This window comes from Nanorana parkeri, unplaced genomic scaffold (assembly GCF_000935625.1).
Source record: "Nanorana parkeri isolate BGI_ZX_2015 unplaced genomic scaffold, ASM93562v1 scaffold328, whole genome shotgun sequence".
NCBI lineage: Eukaryota > Metazoa > Chordata > Amphibia > Anura > Dicroglossidae > Nanorana > Nanorana parkeri.
Window position 1 is genome coordinate 224,900 of NW_017306596.1, and position 16,697 is coordinate 241,596.

Here is a 16,697-nt window from a genome sequence, read left to right on the forward strand (position 1 = left end):
TATAAGACTTGTCAAAAACATGTCTTTTGTTTTTTTTTTCAATTAAAGGATTTTATCAAAAGTCTGGACTTTTTACTAACTATTTGATTTAACCTTTTAGTGAATGGGTAGGGGTACAAGTACCCCTTACTCATTAACAAGGGAGGGAGCGACATCTGGGTGCCGTCTTAATTAAAGGGGTACCCTGATGCAAATAAGCCCCCTTGCCCGCAGACCCCCACAACCACCGCGTCAGGGTTGTGGGGACGAGGCCCTTGTTCCCATCGACACCGAGGGCATGTGGCCTGGTGTGGGAGGAAGGGGGGTCGCTTGCTCGTCCCCCCCCCCCTTTCCGGCCCTGCCAGGCCTATGCTCGGATCAAGGGTCTGGTATGGAATTTTAGGGGGACTCCATGTCCTCCGTTTCCTCCCTAAAAGTCCTACCTTCAAATTCCTACCATACCTTAGGGGCCTGGTATGACTTTAAGGGGAACCCCACACACTTCTTTTTGGTTTTTTTACTTGGGGTTCTTCCTCACTATTCCACTATTCCTACCAGACCTTCAGGGCCTGGTATGACTCACACTTTTTTTTTTACACAGGGTCCCTCCTAAATATTCCTACCAAACCTTAAGGGTCTGGTAGGACTTTTAGGAGGAACCCTGAGCTTTTTTTTTTTTTTTTTTTTTTTAATGGTCCTTCCTAACATTTCTACCAGACCTAAAGGGTCTGGTATTGTTTGGGAGGGGGAATTGCACACTTTAAGAGTAAAACAATGTCAGTTTTGCTGCAGCAGGTTCTAAACATTGTACATATCCGCCACTTCACAGGCAGGGTAAGGGGACCCCCAGGTACGATATTTGAAGGAATTTTTCATTTTTATTCTTACCCTTTAAGTGATGTTAAAATCACTGTTCCTTTAAAAACTCTTTTTTTGTTTCTTTTTTCATTGATTACTGTCCCCCAGAGCAGTACCTGGACCCCCATACACCTTTTATGGTCAATAACTTGCATATAAGCACTCTTAAAGGGGGCAATCATTTTCAAAAGTTCGACCCCCATTGACTTGCATTAGGCTCGAGTTTGTATTTGAACTTTTCGGCCGTTTGGGTGTTCCAATACGAACCGAACACGGGGGTGTTCGGCCCATCACTAATCTTGAGCCACTTTCTGATGGTATGAATGAATGAAAGTGTTTTCATATGCAGCCCTAAAAGCTCAATAAAGTCTCTCCAGAAGTGTCAGGACCGCAGAATGAAAAAAATAATAAATAAATATATATATATACAGTACATATATATATGTACTGTATGTACTGTATATATCAATTCATTTATACTAAAAGAAAGCTTGTTTTCAACCTTGACACTATCATTATTGGTGTGCAACTTTGAAGAGAGTCTCTCCAAAGTTATATGAAAGCAGAGACTTGGGAGCTGAATTGAGAGAGAGCGCTGCACGAGCGCTGAGGAGATCAGAGTCGCTGGCTGTTAAAACAATGCAAGCAGCCATCCCCATCCCAGTGCCTTAATGGTTTGATAGTAATGGCTCACAGAATATGAAGACAGAAAACAAATATAATGGGTTTAATTATCTCCTGAGTGTCTATACAGCTACACATAATTAACATAGTCAAACAAACGGACAACAGACCTTAAGAAGTTAAAAAGGCGTCTAAGTTCAGAGTTACCCCTTCAGTACAGCTTGATTCCCACCCTGTACCTATAATGGACACAGGGTGACGTAACCCTAATGCCAGGAGAAGGACACAGCATATCCATTTCACAAATAAATTTGGGATAATAATTCCAAGGGGTACAAATTCACAGCAATCTACATGGGTCCCAGGAACAGCCCCTCAAGTCTTAATTCCATGAGCAAGGGTAGCCTGGATATTCCAGCAAAGTACGCAGGAAAAGTGATGTACCTCTCTTGAGGAAAATGTTCCTTGAAACCCCAAGAGGACCAAGGGGGGGGGGGAGGGGTCTCCATAGTTCTAAGTACCACAGTCAGTATGAAGGAGGCTGGCCCCCAGGCCCCTCTGGGAGCCCAGGACATGGTGGTTTCTGTGACAAGAATACATTGTTTCTCCCTCTGTATATGATTTTTAAAATATATTCTTCACATGCCAATCTGGTATGGTGCAAAGTCAGTTCTACACAAATGGTAGTAAAGCATTTAAATTTTAACTGGCTGTTTTGTGTAATGAAACACATTAGTGACTTTTAGCAGCTCACTGTTACTACTTGCTCTCATGTAGAGTGCTGCTGCCAGAACTTTTTTTTTTTGTCTCTTCAATCTTTTACCAAGGTTAAAAGGTTGATTCTCTACTTCCCTATGAGGCATCAGGGCCTTTAAAATATGATTGACATTTGGCTGCAAGGCACCATGTAATATAGTCGTTGATAGACTTTTATAGGCTACTATACAACATATTTGATTAGCTTTGTTTTACAAAGACTAGATGGTAAGAAGATTACTAGTGATCATGCTTTATACGTTACCAGAGCTAGCAGCAAGGCTCACTAGATAAAATAGCCAAACCCTATTTTGTGACTACCTTGCTTATCTGTAACAAAGCAGTGTCATTATTTTAGTGGTAAAATAAAGGAAAATTGAAAGCCTCAAACTGATAGTTGGTAGAACCGTCCTTATGAACCTAGATTATTAAGCAGGTTTCTTCAAGAAAATGTTTTCCTATTGATATAATGTGAATATTTTGTGTAGGGATCATGTACTTTAAAGCCCAGTATAAAAGGAATGGAGATAAAAAAGAACTATCCTTTACTCTAATTAAAATATTTCTAAGAGTAACAGTTAAAATCTATTTGCTTTGATGGATGAGTGGATTGCTAGGGGTATATTTGGTAGCTAATCTTTGCATAAATGAAGCTTGTACATATTTCAGTTCAGCACAACAAGGAAGACGATCATTACACTGAGTGCTATAGGCATACTAGATCTTTCAATATTTTCACATAAAAAAATCTAGACATCAAATCCTAATCTGCCAAATCCAACACAATACCCCCCAGACATGCCCATGTTTGATCTTAGAGTTTCCCAAAACCCGACCAATGCTACCTCAATCTTGCTACAGTCGGAGCAAGAATTACTAGTTAAGAAATTGAGCTTTCTCTCAAGTAAAAACTATATATTTTATATAGCACACATATTATTGAGCATGTGCCTTTTTTGAAGACGCATTATCTAACTGCATACTGTATATACAACCCCCACCACCACCACTATATAAATAACTACGGGCCTATTCAGACCGTCTGCAATGTTGAATGCTTAATGCAGGCCTAATGCACTAACAAGCCAAAATCCATTGTTTCCAATAGGCTCAGTTTGCTGCATGAAAATAAAACATGCTGCAATAAAATGCAGCAGAATGTACTGCAACATGATACAGCATGTCACATTGCATTGAAACCTATGGTTAGGAAAGGAAAATAATGTATTTTGACTCCTGCTGTAAACAAGAAATATGAGCATATCAATGCAATGTGTTAAAAAATGCACATTGGCTAAATGCAATGCGTCAAAAAAAGAAAGTCAACACACATATAATCAAGTGTATTTACTGTGCATCAGTGCATGCTATATGCAATGGAAGTGGTGTGAATCCAGCCTTCGGGTTTAGTAATATCAAATGTCAATGCATTTACTTTAACTGTGGCTAATGGCTGGGCAAATTGTTTCAAAGACTCTTAGCAAGGGTATCAACTGCTTTTGGTGGTAACAATGGCACTGGGTGACAGGTAGACTATAGTGTAAGGTAGTGAATCACATATCACAGAGTCAGTGAAGATCCACTATATATGTTCCTGCTGAATGATAACACCATGCAAGTAAAAATTTGAAATGAGTTACATTTTTGGTATTCTGACTCAGGTCTGCACATATATTTCATGTGTCACTATGGTTCAGTCACCATCAGTAAGCGTAATGTAATAAACTCAGATGGAGCATATAATTTGATTATTTTTGAACAGCACATGAACAGCTCTTATTGCAAAATGTATGTTATTTTGGATGCCATTTCTATTGATTTAAATTACATATACTTTCATTCATTCATGACCTAGCAAATTGTCTTCTTAATTTTGATTGGGTATTATAGGCTTTGAACATATTCTTGTATTTTGCCTGTGATTAACATCACCTTTTTATTTTGTCTTCCGTTTAATGTTATACTGTTTTAAACTGTCACTGATCGTCTATCTATTAGACTGAATCTATTAAATGTTTTCGCTTAGCATTTATAAATAATTTTTTATGTTTATTTTCCTTGATTCTTACATTTGAAAAATCAACAAGTATGTAACTAACTTAGGTTCAACAGCTATTAGAAAACAATCAGTCTTATTTAGCAAGGTAATGTACAGTGTGTACAGAAATATACTGTATATGTATTACTAAATTCCAAATATTAAAAACACATAAGTGACATTATTCAGTATCAAAATGAGAAAGCGCAGTAACTCATAGGGGTCTTATTCACTAAGCTGCCGTAGGCAGCCGAGTGAATGACCGACCTAAAGTGAAGTGAGCCGAACGCTGTTCGGCTATTCACTTCAGGCTGGTAAGGCTGATTTCAGCCGAATATATCGAATATTCTTGTATTTTGCCTGTGATTAACATCACCTTTTTATTTTGTCTTCCGTTTAATGTTATACTGTTTTAAACTGTCACTGATCGTCTATCTATTAGACTGAATCTATTAAATGTTTTCGCTTAGCATTTATAAATAATTTTTTATGTTTATTTTCCTTGATTCTTACATTTGAAAAATCAACAAGTATGTAACTAACTTAGGTTCAACAGCTATTAGAAAACAATCAGTCTTATTTAGCAAGGTAATGTACAGTGTGTACAGAAATATACTGTATATGTATTACTAAATTCCAAATATTAAAAACACATAAGTGACATTATTCAGTATCAAAATGAGAAAGCGCAGTAACTCATAGGGGTCTTATTCACTAAGCTGCCGTAGGCAGCCGAGTGAATGACCGACCTAAAGTGAAGTGAGCCGAACGCTGTTCGGCTATTCACTTCAGGCTGGTAAGGCTGATTTCAGCCGAATATATCGGCTGAAATCAGCCGTACATCGGGTGGCTTCACGTGGCTCTGTGTCAGAATAACAAAAAAAAAAAGAAACAGCAGTGTTTCTCTCCTTGGCGGCCGGGAGCGCGACACTCCCGGAGCACCAGGGAGAGTTATGCTGTCTGGAGATCAGTGTCCCTGGTTAACTGGTAACAAGGGACGCTGATCTCTCTGCAAGTGTCCGGAGCCAGCTGTAAGATCACAGCTGCCTCCTCCCAGCTGTCAAAAGCAGGCTGTCGGCCGGCCGATGGCTGGCCACTCGGCCAGCTTCGGCTTTCAGCGTGGCTCAGCCGAGCCGAGGCATATGCGTTCGGGAGCTGTACTATGCGTTCGGGAACTGTGAATAGCCCGTACAGCAGCCCTTCGGTTCTACTGAACCGTCGGGGTTCTGGGGCCGAAGCTAGCCAAAGGATCGGCCAAAGCTACGGCTAGATCCTTCGGCTGCTTCATGAATAGACCCCATAGCCACTAATTAGGAAACGTATTAACATTATCCAAAATCAGATAGGTTGTTATAGGTTACTGCACATTACACATATTATTACTGTTTGTACTATTTTAATGTGAATGGATAACCAAAAAGGTGAGGGAAGCGGTCAAGAGGAGCCAAAAAGCCGTACTATAAAGTACAGCATTACCCTTTTTAAAACATTTTTATATATTTTACAAATCATTTGTGCATAGGTAAAACCTTTGTATCTACTACAATAGATAAAATAAGCACATTCTTTAAAGGTAAAAAGTTTGATTTTTTTTTCTTTTTTTTCTTTCACGCAGTCAGTTCAGACCATTTTAAGTACTTACACCAGTGGGTCCCTGCCTGCTGCAACTTAAATGTGCTTTACAATTCAAATCAGGAGATGATATTTCAGTCAATCATGGCAATTTATTATTTAAAAATTTACAGTCAGATATAGATTTATCAGCAGAGAGACGTATATATTAATTTCTTTTGCATCTTTGAAAGTTCTGATCTGCTGAAATGTATGATAATATTTTGTATTCATCACTACATATCTATGACCAGCCTTAGTTTCTATTTACTTCCCAAGCTAATAGTAACCTCTTAATTTATTCAGTCAGCATCGGTAAACATAAATTAAAAAAATAATAATATTGGTCTTAGTATTTTAATCCTTTCTTAGAACATTGTATTTCATTGCATCCCATCCAGATCTATCATGGACAAGCCTGACAGGTGTTAGGCTATGATAATTCCATCATGTCTTCAAATTCCCCAGCACTTTAAAACACTTTTATATTTCCCAAGTACTTTGTTAGCTATTTGCTATACTGCTAGAAAACCACAGCATGAGCTCTGTAGGAAAGGATCTCCTTTGTGCTTCAGGCAGAAAGGCTTCAAAAACATTGCTGCATGTGGTGTTGAATCCTAAGGCTATGAAAGCTAAGATGTACCCAGCTTTACTGGGCTGTGCTGCTTCCATACATGTTTGGTGCCTATCATGACTGCAGAGCCCAGCATGACAATCTAATGGATGCAGCTTGCTACCTTTACAACTTCATACCTTATGTGAGTCTTATCAACCATAATTGCTGACTTTGGCAATCACCGCATGTCATCATTTTGTTCCAAAACAACGTCAATAATAATACTTATTTTGCAATGATTAATACGAAACACTCCAGAACAACAATAACTTATGTTATAAAGCACAAGGAAATCATACTGTTGCTTATGTTATATGGCATGCTTATGGTATATGGTATGTACCCTATAAAGCTATGAAGATGTAAGACAGCCCATTGGCTGACCAGTTAAAACAACACATTGGCTGGCCAGTTCAGAAACACTGTGGTAAAACCCTTATAAATGTCTTACTTATGGAATTACTCGTGGCACACACATTCCAGTACACTAATGGCTTTCTCTTATTGTCTTCCCATTTCTCTGCTTCTGTTTCTTTCTCATTTTCTTAACTGCCACTTTTATTACCACTTTTTTCTGGGTGTCAGTCTTTTATTATTTTTTTATTTATAGCTGAACGTGATTTTCTAAATAGGGACCTGTGAGGATAGAAATTTGGGAGGTACCATTGCTTAGTTGTTTTTTTAAGTTTCAATCTGCTGATCCTAGCATCATTACCAAATTACATGAAAGAGTGTTAAGTTTCGAATTCAGACTTTAGTAATTACATGCTTGTTCCAGGTCAGTGACTAAGGTAGTAGTTAAGCCAGAAGCAATATGATAGGCCTGGGGCCTATTCCTTTAAAAACTCTCTTAAAAATTTTAGCTGTGGCAGCTCATTTATTTCTATCCTCACAGTTTTCTTTAATTTAAACAATCTTGTCAAAATGCAATAATGCATATATATATATATATATACACACACACATTATATTGTCAAAAGTATTGGGACGCCTGCCTTTACAGGCACATGAACTTTAATGGGACCCCGATCTTAGTCTGTAGAGTTCAATATTGAGTTGGCGCACCCTTTGCAGCTATAACAGCTTCAACTCTTCTGGGAAGGCTGTCCACAAAGTTTAGGAGTGTCTATGGGAATGTTTGACCATTCTTCCAGAAGCGCATTTGTGAGGTCAGGTACTGATGTTGGATGAGAAGACCTGGCTCGCAGTGTCCGCTCTAATTCATCCCAAAGATGTTCTGTCGGGTTGAGGTCAGGACTCTGTGCAGGTCAGTCAAGTTCCTCCACCCCAAACTCGCTCTTCTGTGTCTTTATGGATCTTGCTTTGTGCACTGGTGTGCAGTCATGTTGAAACAGGAACGGGCCATCCCCAAACAATTCCCACAAAGTTGGGAGCATAAAATTGTCCAAAATGTCTTGGTATGCTGATGCCTTAAGAGTTCTCTTCACTGGAACTAAGGGGCCAAGCCCAACCCCTGAAATACAACCCCACACTATAATCCTCCCTCCACCAAACTTTACACTTGGCACAATGCAGTCAGGCAAGTACCATTCTCCTGGCAACCGCCAAACCCAGACACGTCCATCGGATTGCCAGACAGAGAAGCATGATTCATCACTCCAGAGAACACGTCTCCACTTCTCTAGAGTCCAGTGGCGGCGTGCTTTACACCACTGCATCCGACGCTTTACATTGCACTTGGTGATGTAAGGCTTTTTCAAGTTAAGTCTTGCCCTGCCCCCTCACTTTAAAATTTATTTATTGTATTTTTATGTGGTGTGTGGACTTATTGACCAATAGGCAAACCTGGGAGTTAGAGACCAGGCTTGGGTTTCATATGAAAAGTCCTTGCTTATAACAAATGTCTTTGTATCTACTGAACCAGTGACTTTTTACAAAGGATAACCTCTGCTTATGCTTTTTTTTTTAACCATATGCTGAATTCTATTTGCCCAGATTTATGCCAAAGTTGTCAAAAATCTTTACATAGTTTTCAATACATATTATACTCCTGGGTCTAATAATATTTGTCTGCTGCTATGAGGCATCACTGAATGTATCTCAAGGGGCAGAACTGACACGTACCTTTTAGGAAGTTTGCAGTGACATCAGTTTTTAATTTGGGATGCAAGTAGATGGTTGTGCTCCACTACCTTGGAAAAATGTCTGCAAAGCAGTCTCTGGGTGGGAAATCTTTTATCTGCGTCACTGCTAATTTTGGATTACAGTTGGGGCCTGTGTCAGAGGGCATTCATTCGCTTCGGGACTGCTTCTCTGTACAAGTCTATGGGAAAGCTCGAGTGGCTGAATCAGGTTAGAAGGAGGTCAACTGCAAGTCAATTGTGCCTGCAATAAATTATGAATGATCTCAGAATTGACTCAAACTGATATTAAAAGCATGCTGCATTTGGCCATCAAAGCCCATTGGCATAGACCCTAAAAGTTTCTAATTAAGTGGTGAGTACAGGATCTGCACTGTCTCTCTTACTAATTCCAGAACAGTGAAAAGCATCCTTCCACCCTAAATATGTAGCCCGTGCTGTTTACTCTTTTAAATACACTACATGTCAATAAACTTATTAATGTGAATGCTGTTTTTCTAATACAGTCTGAAAAGTCTTCATAAGGAAAACAACATTTTTTATTGTTATGTTGGTTTCTAGAAATTTTAAAATGATAAAGTGTACAAGAAAAAAAATCACATTTAAAAGTTCAAAAAGTCAGAAAGGCTTGTTCAAAATGCCATGAACGGTGAACCTCAGTAAAAACACCATTGAATGATTGGACATGTTGCTGCAAGTTTTCAAACACATATTTCATTGCTAGTATACCCCGTATCTTGATGGAACTGACATTCATATGAATCTCCTCAGGGCTGTAGTTACAATTTGTGCTACTCTGGCAACTGTCAGGTGAAGTTACTTTGAGTTAGGTATTACTCACTCTGCAAGTGTCTGCACAGCATCCACCGTTATGATGTTGTTTGTGCCTAAAGTTGCCAAATGCTGTCTTTTGTGTACAACCATACATATCTATATTCCCTCTAGGAGTCAAATGCTGGAAAGCTGTCATTTCTTCTTAGCTACACATATTATGGACCTATTTAGACCAAAGAGCAAAACAAAAGTATGTGTAGATATAAATATTAACAGCAGTTTTGGGTATCTATGGCTCAATATATAATTGAAGTAGAATTAAACCTTCATTTTTTTAAAGCAGCATTGCGGGTGGGGGGGTCGGGCAGAATGTGACTTTAATGTCACTTTAAGTCTGTAACAATCTAACCCAGTGAGTATCCTAAAAATACCTTCATAATTCTTATTTAAAGCCTTGTTCACACAGACTGCAAGGGGGTGATAAAATCAGGTGGTTGATCTGCAGTTTTACCTCTCCAAAGCAATATCAGCACTGCGGCCATGATGCCTTGCTTCACAGCATGGCAAAAAATATACAGCATGTCACGTTTGACAGACTTTGCCACGTGTCAAACTCATCCATTGCAATGCATGCAATTGCGTGGGTACATGGTTGCAGCATGGTATTGCAATAGAAAATCCCCATTGGGAATTTTTTTTAAATGCATTTAGAAAGTGGCAGTACCAGCTCCTGAACACTGGGCAACTGTTGCTCTACCGCCTACTGAAAAGTGAGCCGCCATAGATTGCTTTTCAAAGGGGCAGTGGAGGCTGTGCCCATGAGAACCCAGCCTTAAAGATAACCAATCAAGAATAGGTCTTTACAATAATCTAAATCTTTGCTCTTAATTCCAACAGTAGCACCGCCTGACCTCACAGCGATGGCTGTTGCATTATTTTTACTTGTATTCTCCTCCTCTTAGAATAAAATTGTTAGCTCAGTGTCTGGCTTGACACCACCACAGAGGCTGTCTTGCATCCTGCCTCAGCTCAGTGCTGAAAACAGATACACTAACCGGGCTACTGAAAGAGGGCAAACTCATCAGTTTAAAGCCTTTTTTCATGTAATCCTGACAGCACCTTTGTTGTTTGACAGCTTTATCAGCACTGAGTTGAGGCAGAAGATAAAGCAGCCTCTCTGGGGGCTTCCAGCCTGACAGTGAGCTGACACTTTTGCTCTGAGAGTGAAAGAATACAGGGGCATGCAACTATGTCTAAGAGGTAAGGCTGCACTATTATACCAATTCAAGAGTGAAGATCCTGATTATTATAAATACCTATTTGTGGCTGGTTGCCTAAAAGATATATCATCATTTTACTATGTAATGACCACAATAAAACATTGACTGTCTTGTAAGTGAGTGTCAAGATTGCTGGATTTCAGTTTTTTGATGTTTTCGTTTTTCTTCTATGATAGGTGATTCTACTGCATCATATGTTAAAGATGTGTTTACTGTCCCTCCAGTGTCTTTATAATGAGCTCCATCATGTTGCCATCATTTTTCAAAGTTATTTTGTTAAAAAATATTGTCATTGGAAATCTTACCAGTGATGATGGTCATGGCCATGATCATGACGGGAGGGAGTGGGAGAAAGGGCCAGTCAGTTACCTTTTTTTCACAGTAACCCACTTTACTTCTCAGTTTGTGAATGTATTCAAATTCATGTAAAAAGAAATGTCCTCAAATGTAAATTCACATAATGCTTGGAAACATTAGAATAATAAGGAATCCAGATCTTCAGACACTTTACAGCATTGCTATTGCCTTGTTTTTGCTGTTTCTGAGAAGCAGTGTGCATGGTTGTATATGCATAATCGGAGCTATAAGAGTAATTGTGATTATAACTTATGTTCTGTATCCGTTGTTTGTATAGAAAGTGAACAGTATATCCACCATCACGTTATAGAAATGTAGTAATCAAATATACAAAGTTTTGTCTGTTGATTAATGCATTTTACGCTCAGTCATTTTTCACCTTGCCTCAATTTCTTTCAAGCCCTGCAATGTTAAATGGATTTTGGTTTGTTCACTGAGGTGGTCCATAGGTTAAATACCTGCAGCTGCAGACCACACCATGCAGGTCAGACCCTTGATGTAAACGTGTAGACAGATGTTTGGATGCTCTCCATCATTAAGCTTTTTCTTTCCAACTATTCTGGCATTTCATTTTTTATACTTAGCTCTCTGCATGATGTAGGTCTTTCCATGCCACCTTCTCTGTTGAAATTATATATGAACTTGTATGAACTTACATTTTAGCTGTTTGCTGTTTCTGTGAAGATATAAATATGATAACAATAGTTATATTATCAAAGATTTGCAATACTTCTGAAAATAAACTACCAGGTGTTGTTATTCCTGGTTGCATGAATAGCTACGCATATGCAGTGATTGCTAGTTTTATCAGCTTGTTAACACAATGGGGTTGATTTACTAAAGGCAAACAGGCTGTTTCTGTTGCAAGAGAATTTCCCCTTAGCTTAGTGAATAAGATGAAGCTCTACTGATTTCCATCATCCAATCATGTGCAAGTAGAAATACTGTTTTTTTTTTTCTTGCATATGATTGGGTATGCTTTGCATTTGATTATTCACTGGCAAAATGTAGGTCTTCAGAACATTCAACATGTTTATAACATGGCTAATGTTATATTCACTATGTTAATTCTTGTGTACACCACAGTAAATTAGAATTTTAAGCCTGAAAACCTAATTTAAATTGACTGGTGATTGGTCCCTGCTGGTATATGGAATGTGAGTCTTCAGGGCCCGTGGCTGGCAAATATTTTATTTCTTAAAACATATTCTCTCTGGTCCTCCAATTTCAACCGCTACCGCACACAAGGGGCAACGTGGCAGAGACATACTAAGCATTGAGGGTATACTTCCTGGGACCTGCTGTTTCTGAGTGCTGTTCCTAGGGAAATGTTATGAACCTGGGCATTCTATCAGCAACATGCTGTGTACATGGGTCACTCTGGCAGAGATAAGCTGAACATACTGAGTATTTCAACATAGGCATGCTGAGCACTTTTGGACACCGTGTCAGGGACATTCTAAATACATTAGGCATTCTACTAGAGACATGCTGAGCACAAGGGACTCTTTGGCACATGCATGGTGAGCAAAGGAATCACAGATATGCTGACCACATTGAACACCCTGCCAGGAGTATGTTGGCCGCATGGGATGCTATGCCAGGGACATGCAGGCATGCTAAGCTTATTTAAAACTGACAGGGATATGATAAATGCATGAGATACTCGTAAGATGAGATGCCAGAAACATAATGGACACTTTGCTGGCCACCCTGGACACTCTGCTAGGGACATGGTAGGAGCAGGTTAAACACAAGAAAATACATTGCCAGGGACATGCTGAGAACATGGGATTCTCTGGCAGGAACATTTTAATCACATGGCATTCATTCCCAGGTATAGGATGAACATGTTAAGCATTGTGCTAGGAAAATGCTGACACTGGGGACCCATTGCAATAATCTTCTTTTTTTTTTTTTTTTTTTTTTCTGCACAAGAACAGTCTGGTCAGGGATATTCTGACCACATTAGGAAATCTACCAAAGGCATACTAAGCATTTGGTATTCTGTGCTAGGGTCGTGCTGGCTCTGCACTGTCCAAAGGATATGCTGAAAATACAGATGACATGCTGTGTGTGCCTACATTGCTAAATGTAGTGTCTTTTGTGTTCCCACATAAGGACCAGTTTAATAAGACAGATGGGTTATTTTAAATCTTTAAATTGTTTTTTCTAATAATAATTTTCCTATAAAGATGTTTGGTTCACAAACATCAGTATGGCTTAGAGTGCAAACATTTATTTTACATGACATTGGTATACAGCTTGAATGTTGAATGCCTTATTCTCTCATGAATCACTGTTTTACCTTGTGACTTATTTCAACACCACTGCAAACAACTCATTTTTTCTGCTGCTCTCAATAGGCACTTCATTGAAACTTGCAGTTTGCCAACCTTAAGATAGCAGTATTTTAAGGAGCAATAACCCAAATTCTTGTGATTTGACTTTTACTGTCAAAACATGCCAAAAAAAATTCCTAACCTTCATGTGTTGAATTTAATGTTGAATTTAGCTGTTGCCTTTTAGTAAACTGAAAAATCTATTTACACCCATAGTAAAATATAATACATACAAAGCATGATAATGAAATTACCATATGAATTATGCTTTGTGAATTGGGAGCTGTGTACTGACAGTGATGTGTTCTCCCATATTGACATACTATGATGCAATGACACATGCGCACACACTAAGGTTAGCAAATAATTTCCGTACCTGGCCCTATTATTTTTAGTTTGTTAATGAATCATTTGGGGTATGAAACAGATAGTGATATTGCAATCTTCACTGATAAAACGGAGTTATGTGGGGTTATTCAAAATATACAATCTGATGTTAATGTAGTATTGCCTCTTTATAAATCATCATGAAAAAATAGGGTCAGCTTTGGCACCACATTATAAAAAGGACATTAGTGTTTTGGAGAGCATTCTGAGGCCGTCAAATAAATTAATAAACAATATGGAAAATCTTAAAATTAGGTTATGCCCAGTTTAGAATTATTGTATTTTAAATATATTGTTTTATTTTTAGCCAGCAATGGAAGCTCTTGGGTCATATTTGCTTGCAGCCTGTTAAAAAACCCTGTTGTTTACTAACCTTATTAACTCTTGTTGAGCTCTAGATACATAAGTACAAAACACATCCCATTGTCGGCCCCCTCATAATACTCTTTTCAAAAGTATCAGTCAGGCAAACAAAGCCTCAAAACATGGATGCATCTGCTGTGCTTTCTTTTTAGTTAACTCATAGGGGTCTATTCACTAAGCTGAGAACATGCACAGCATGTTCGGCCGACCCAAAGTGCAGAAGGAGTTTGACTCAGCCGATCCAACATCTGGATCGGCTAAGCCGAACCTCCAGAAGGCTACTCGCTGCTGTTCGGCCTATTCTCATAGATGCCGAACAGCAGTGAGTGAATAGCTGAATGCCACCGAGCCAAGCAGAATAGAAAAACAGTTTAAAAAAAGTAGTAAAAAATAAAATAGAAAATGATTGGGCGGGGCTAGCAGTGACAGCTAGCTCCGCCCAACTGTTTTCTATTGGCCAGGCGGTTCTGCTGCCGTCAGAATAAAAAAAATTAAAAGAAAATCACCATAGAAATGCATAGCTAGACTCCTATTGGCTATTTTACTTTGCTGTCAATCACCAGAGGGGGACCTGATGGAGAACTGCATGACCCCCTCTGCTGATTGATTTTATTCTGACGGCAGCCAACGGCTCCGATGTCAGAAGAAGAAAAAAAAACTAGCAGGGAAAGGTTTGGGAGAAAGTGTTTCTCTCCCGGGCGTCCGGGAGTCGTATTAGACTCCCAGAGCGTCCGGGAGAGTAATGACAGATGGCATTCCTGGTTACCAGGTAACCAGGAACTCCATCTGTCATTACACACTGAGAACACGGAGAGGCCGCTCTCAGTGTGTAATGACAGCGTCCCTGGTTAGCTGGTCTCTCTGAAAGTGGCCAGAGCCAGCCGTGAGATGGTGGCTGGCTCCGCCCAGCTGTCAGATGCAGGCTGTCGGCCGGCCAAAGCCGCTTGGCCAAGTTCGGGAGCTGTACGGGCTATAGTAAATAGCCCATACAGCAGCCCTTCGGTTCTCCTGAACCGAAGGGGTCCTGGGGCCGAAGCTAGCCGAAGGATCAGCCGAATTTCGTTCAGCACAAAACTAAATCGGACATGTGACTGTTCTCTGGCCAATCAGATGGGGGGGTTTTTTTGGCTGTTAGGGGGTTGCATTACAGACATGGCCATGTGACTTCCTATTGTCGATCTTTACGAAACAAAAATTCAGACGGATCGGAAATCGGAATAATTAACCTAATCACATTTTGGATCCAAAATCTGAAAAACAGAAGAAATAAAAATCTGAATTGATCTGAATGAAACTATTTTTTTGCGGGGATACATGTTTAATTTATACATAACACAAAATCAATATTTTAGTCAATGGCAGACTTAATTATAAAAAAAATCACAAAATCGGATAAATAAATATAAATTAAAATCATATACATCAAAAATTATTTGGTCTATTGGAACTGATTTCTCACAGAAATAAAACATTTAGGGGAGGAACTATTTGATGTTAGGTAATATTACATCTATAGTATATGAAAATAATTATAATGGTTACTGATACAAATACGATACATCCCAAATATCATTTAGCCCCTGTGGGATTCTAGTACATATCATAAATATCCAGAAAACCACCTTTTACATAATTGGAGTAATCACCTCCTTTTTATGAGGCTTAACCGTCTCAATAATTTGGATATGTAACATGACTCTTATTGAAATGTTTAGCTACATTAGTGGGATTATGTTTAACAATATCTCATAAATGATCATTTAAAGGATATGCTCTGGAAATCCTTTGTTGTGTATTACATGTTTATTCATAAAACAAGGACTGCATGTAGTAAAACAGATATAAATATACAAAAATACTAACTACAATGACCCAAGACCATTATATATTCCCTTAAGCTGTAGAATACTTGACATCATAAGGCAGTAATGGCAACAACCGTTATGGAGTTTAAAAAAGGACTGGATGATTTTCTTTCAACAAATAATATCCACAGTCATAACACTAAAGGGCAATATTTTGATCCAGCGATAGATCCAAATGTCCTTTGGGGGTCAGGAAGGAATATTCTTTCCTCCAAATGTATGGGAGGTTCTAGTTTGTCTTCTTCTGGATCAAAGCTGCCGGAGTTGTGAGAAAACATCAGTCTTTTTTTTATTAACAAGAATGTGGCTATGTCAGTTAACGTCAGTTTGATTTACTGAAGATTAAATATTAATACTAATATAATATTAATTAATCTTCTGTCTCTTGTAGTGAGCCACCTTTATGGGTTTGGTTTAATGGATGCTGAAGCAATGGTGATAGAAGCAGAAAAATGGACCCCAGTTCCTGCGCAACATATATGTGTGGAAAACACTGACCGGCAGATCAAGTAAGATTTTGTCACTTCTTTTATGTATTATATTCGCAATAATTCCGCTGTTCGGCTATTCACTTCAGGCTGGTACGGCTGATTCCAGCCGTATATAGGCTAAAATCAGCCGTACATCGAGTGGCTTCGGGTCGGCCGAACATGCTCTGCATGTTCGGCCGACCTGAAGTGCAGAAGGAGTTCGACTCAGCCGATCCAACATCTGGATCGGCTAAGCCGAACCTCCTGCAGGCTAC

At 39.0% G+C, this 16,697-nt stretch overlaps 1 protein-coding gene across 1 annotated transcript in view; it reads left to right on the plus strand.

Annotated features, from left to right (window-relative positions):
• PCSK5 (proprotein convertase subtilisin/kexin type 5) overlaps window positions 1-16,697 on the plus strand; it is a 251,276-nt gene that overhangs the window by 178,186 nt on the left and 56,393 nt on the right. Inside the window, exon 11 of the mRNA XM_018558244.1 lies at window positions 16,344-16,461. Within this exon, the coding sequence (XP_018413746.1) occupies window positions 16,344-16,461 (118 nt within the window). The remainder of the gene's footprint in view (window positions 1-16,343; window positions 16,462-16,697) is intronic.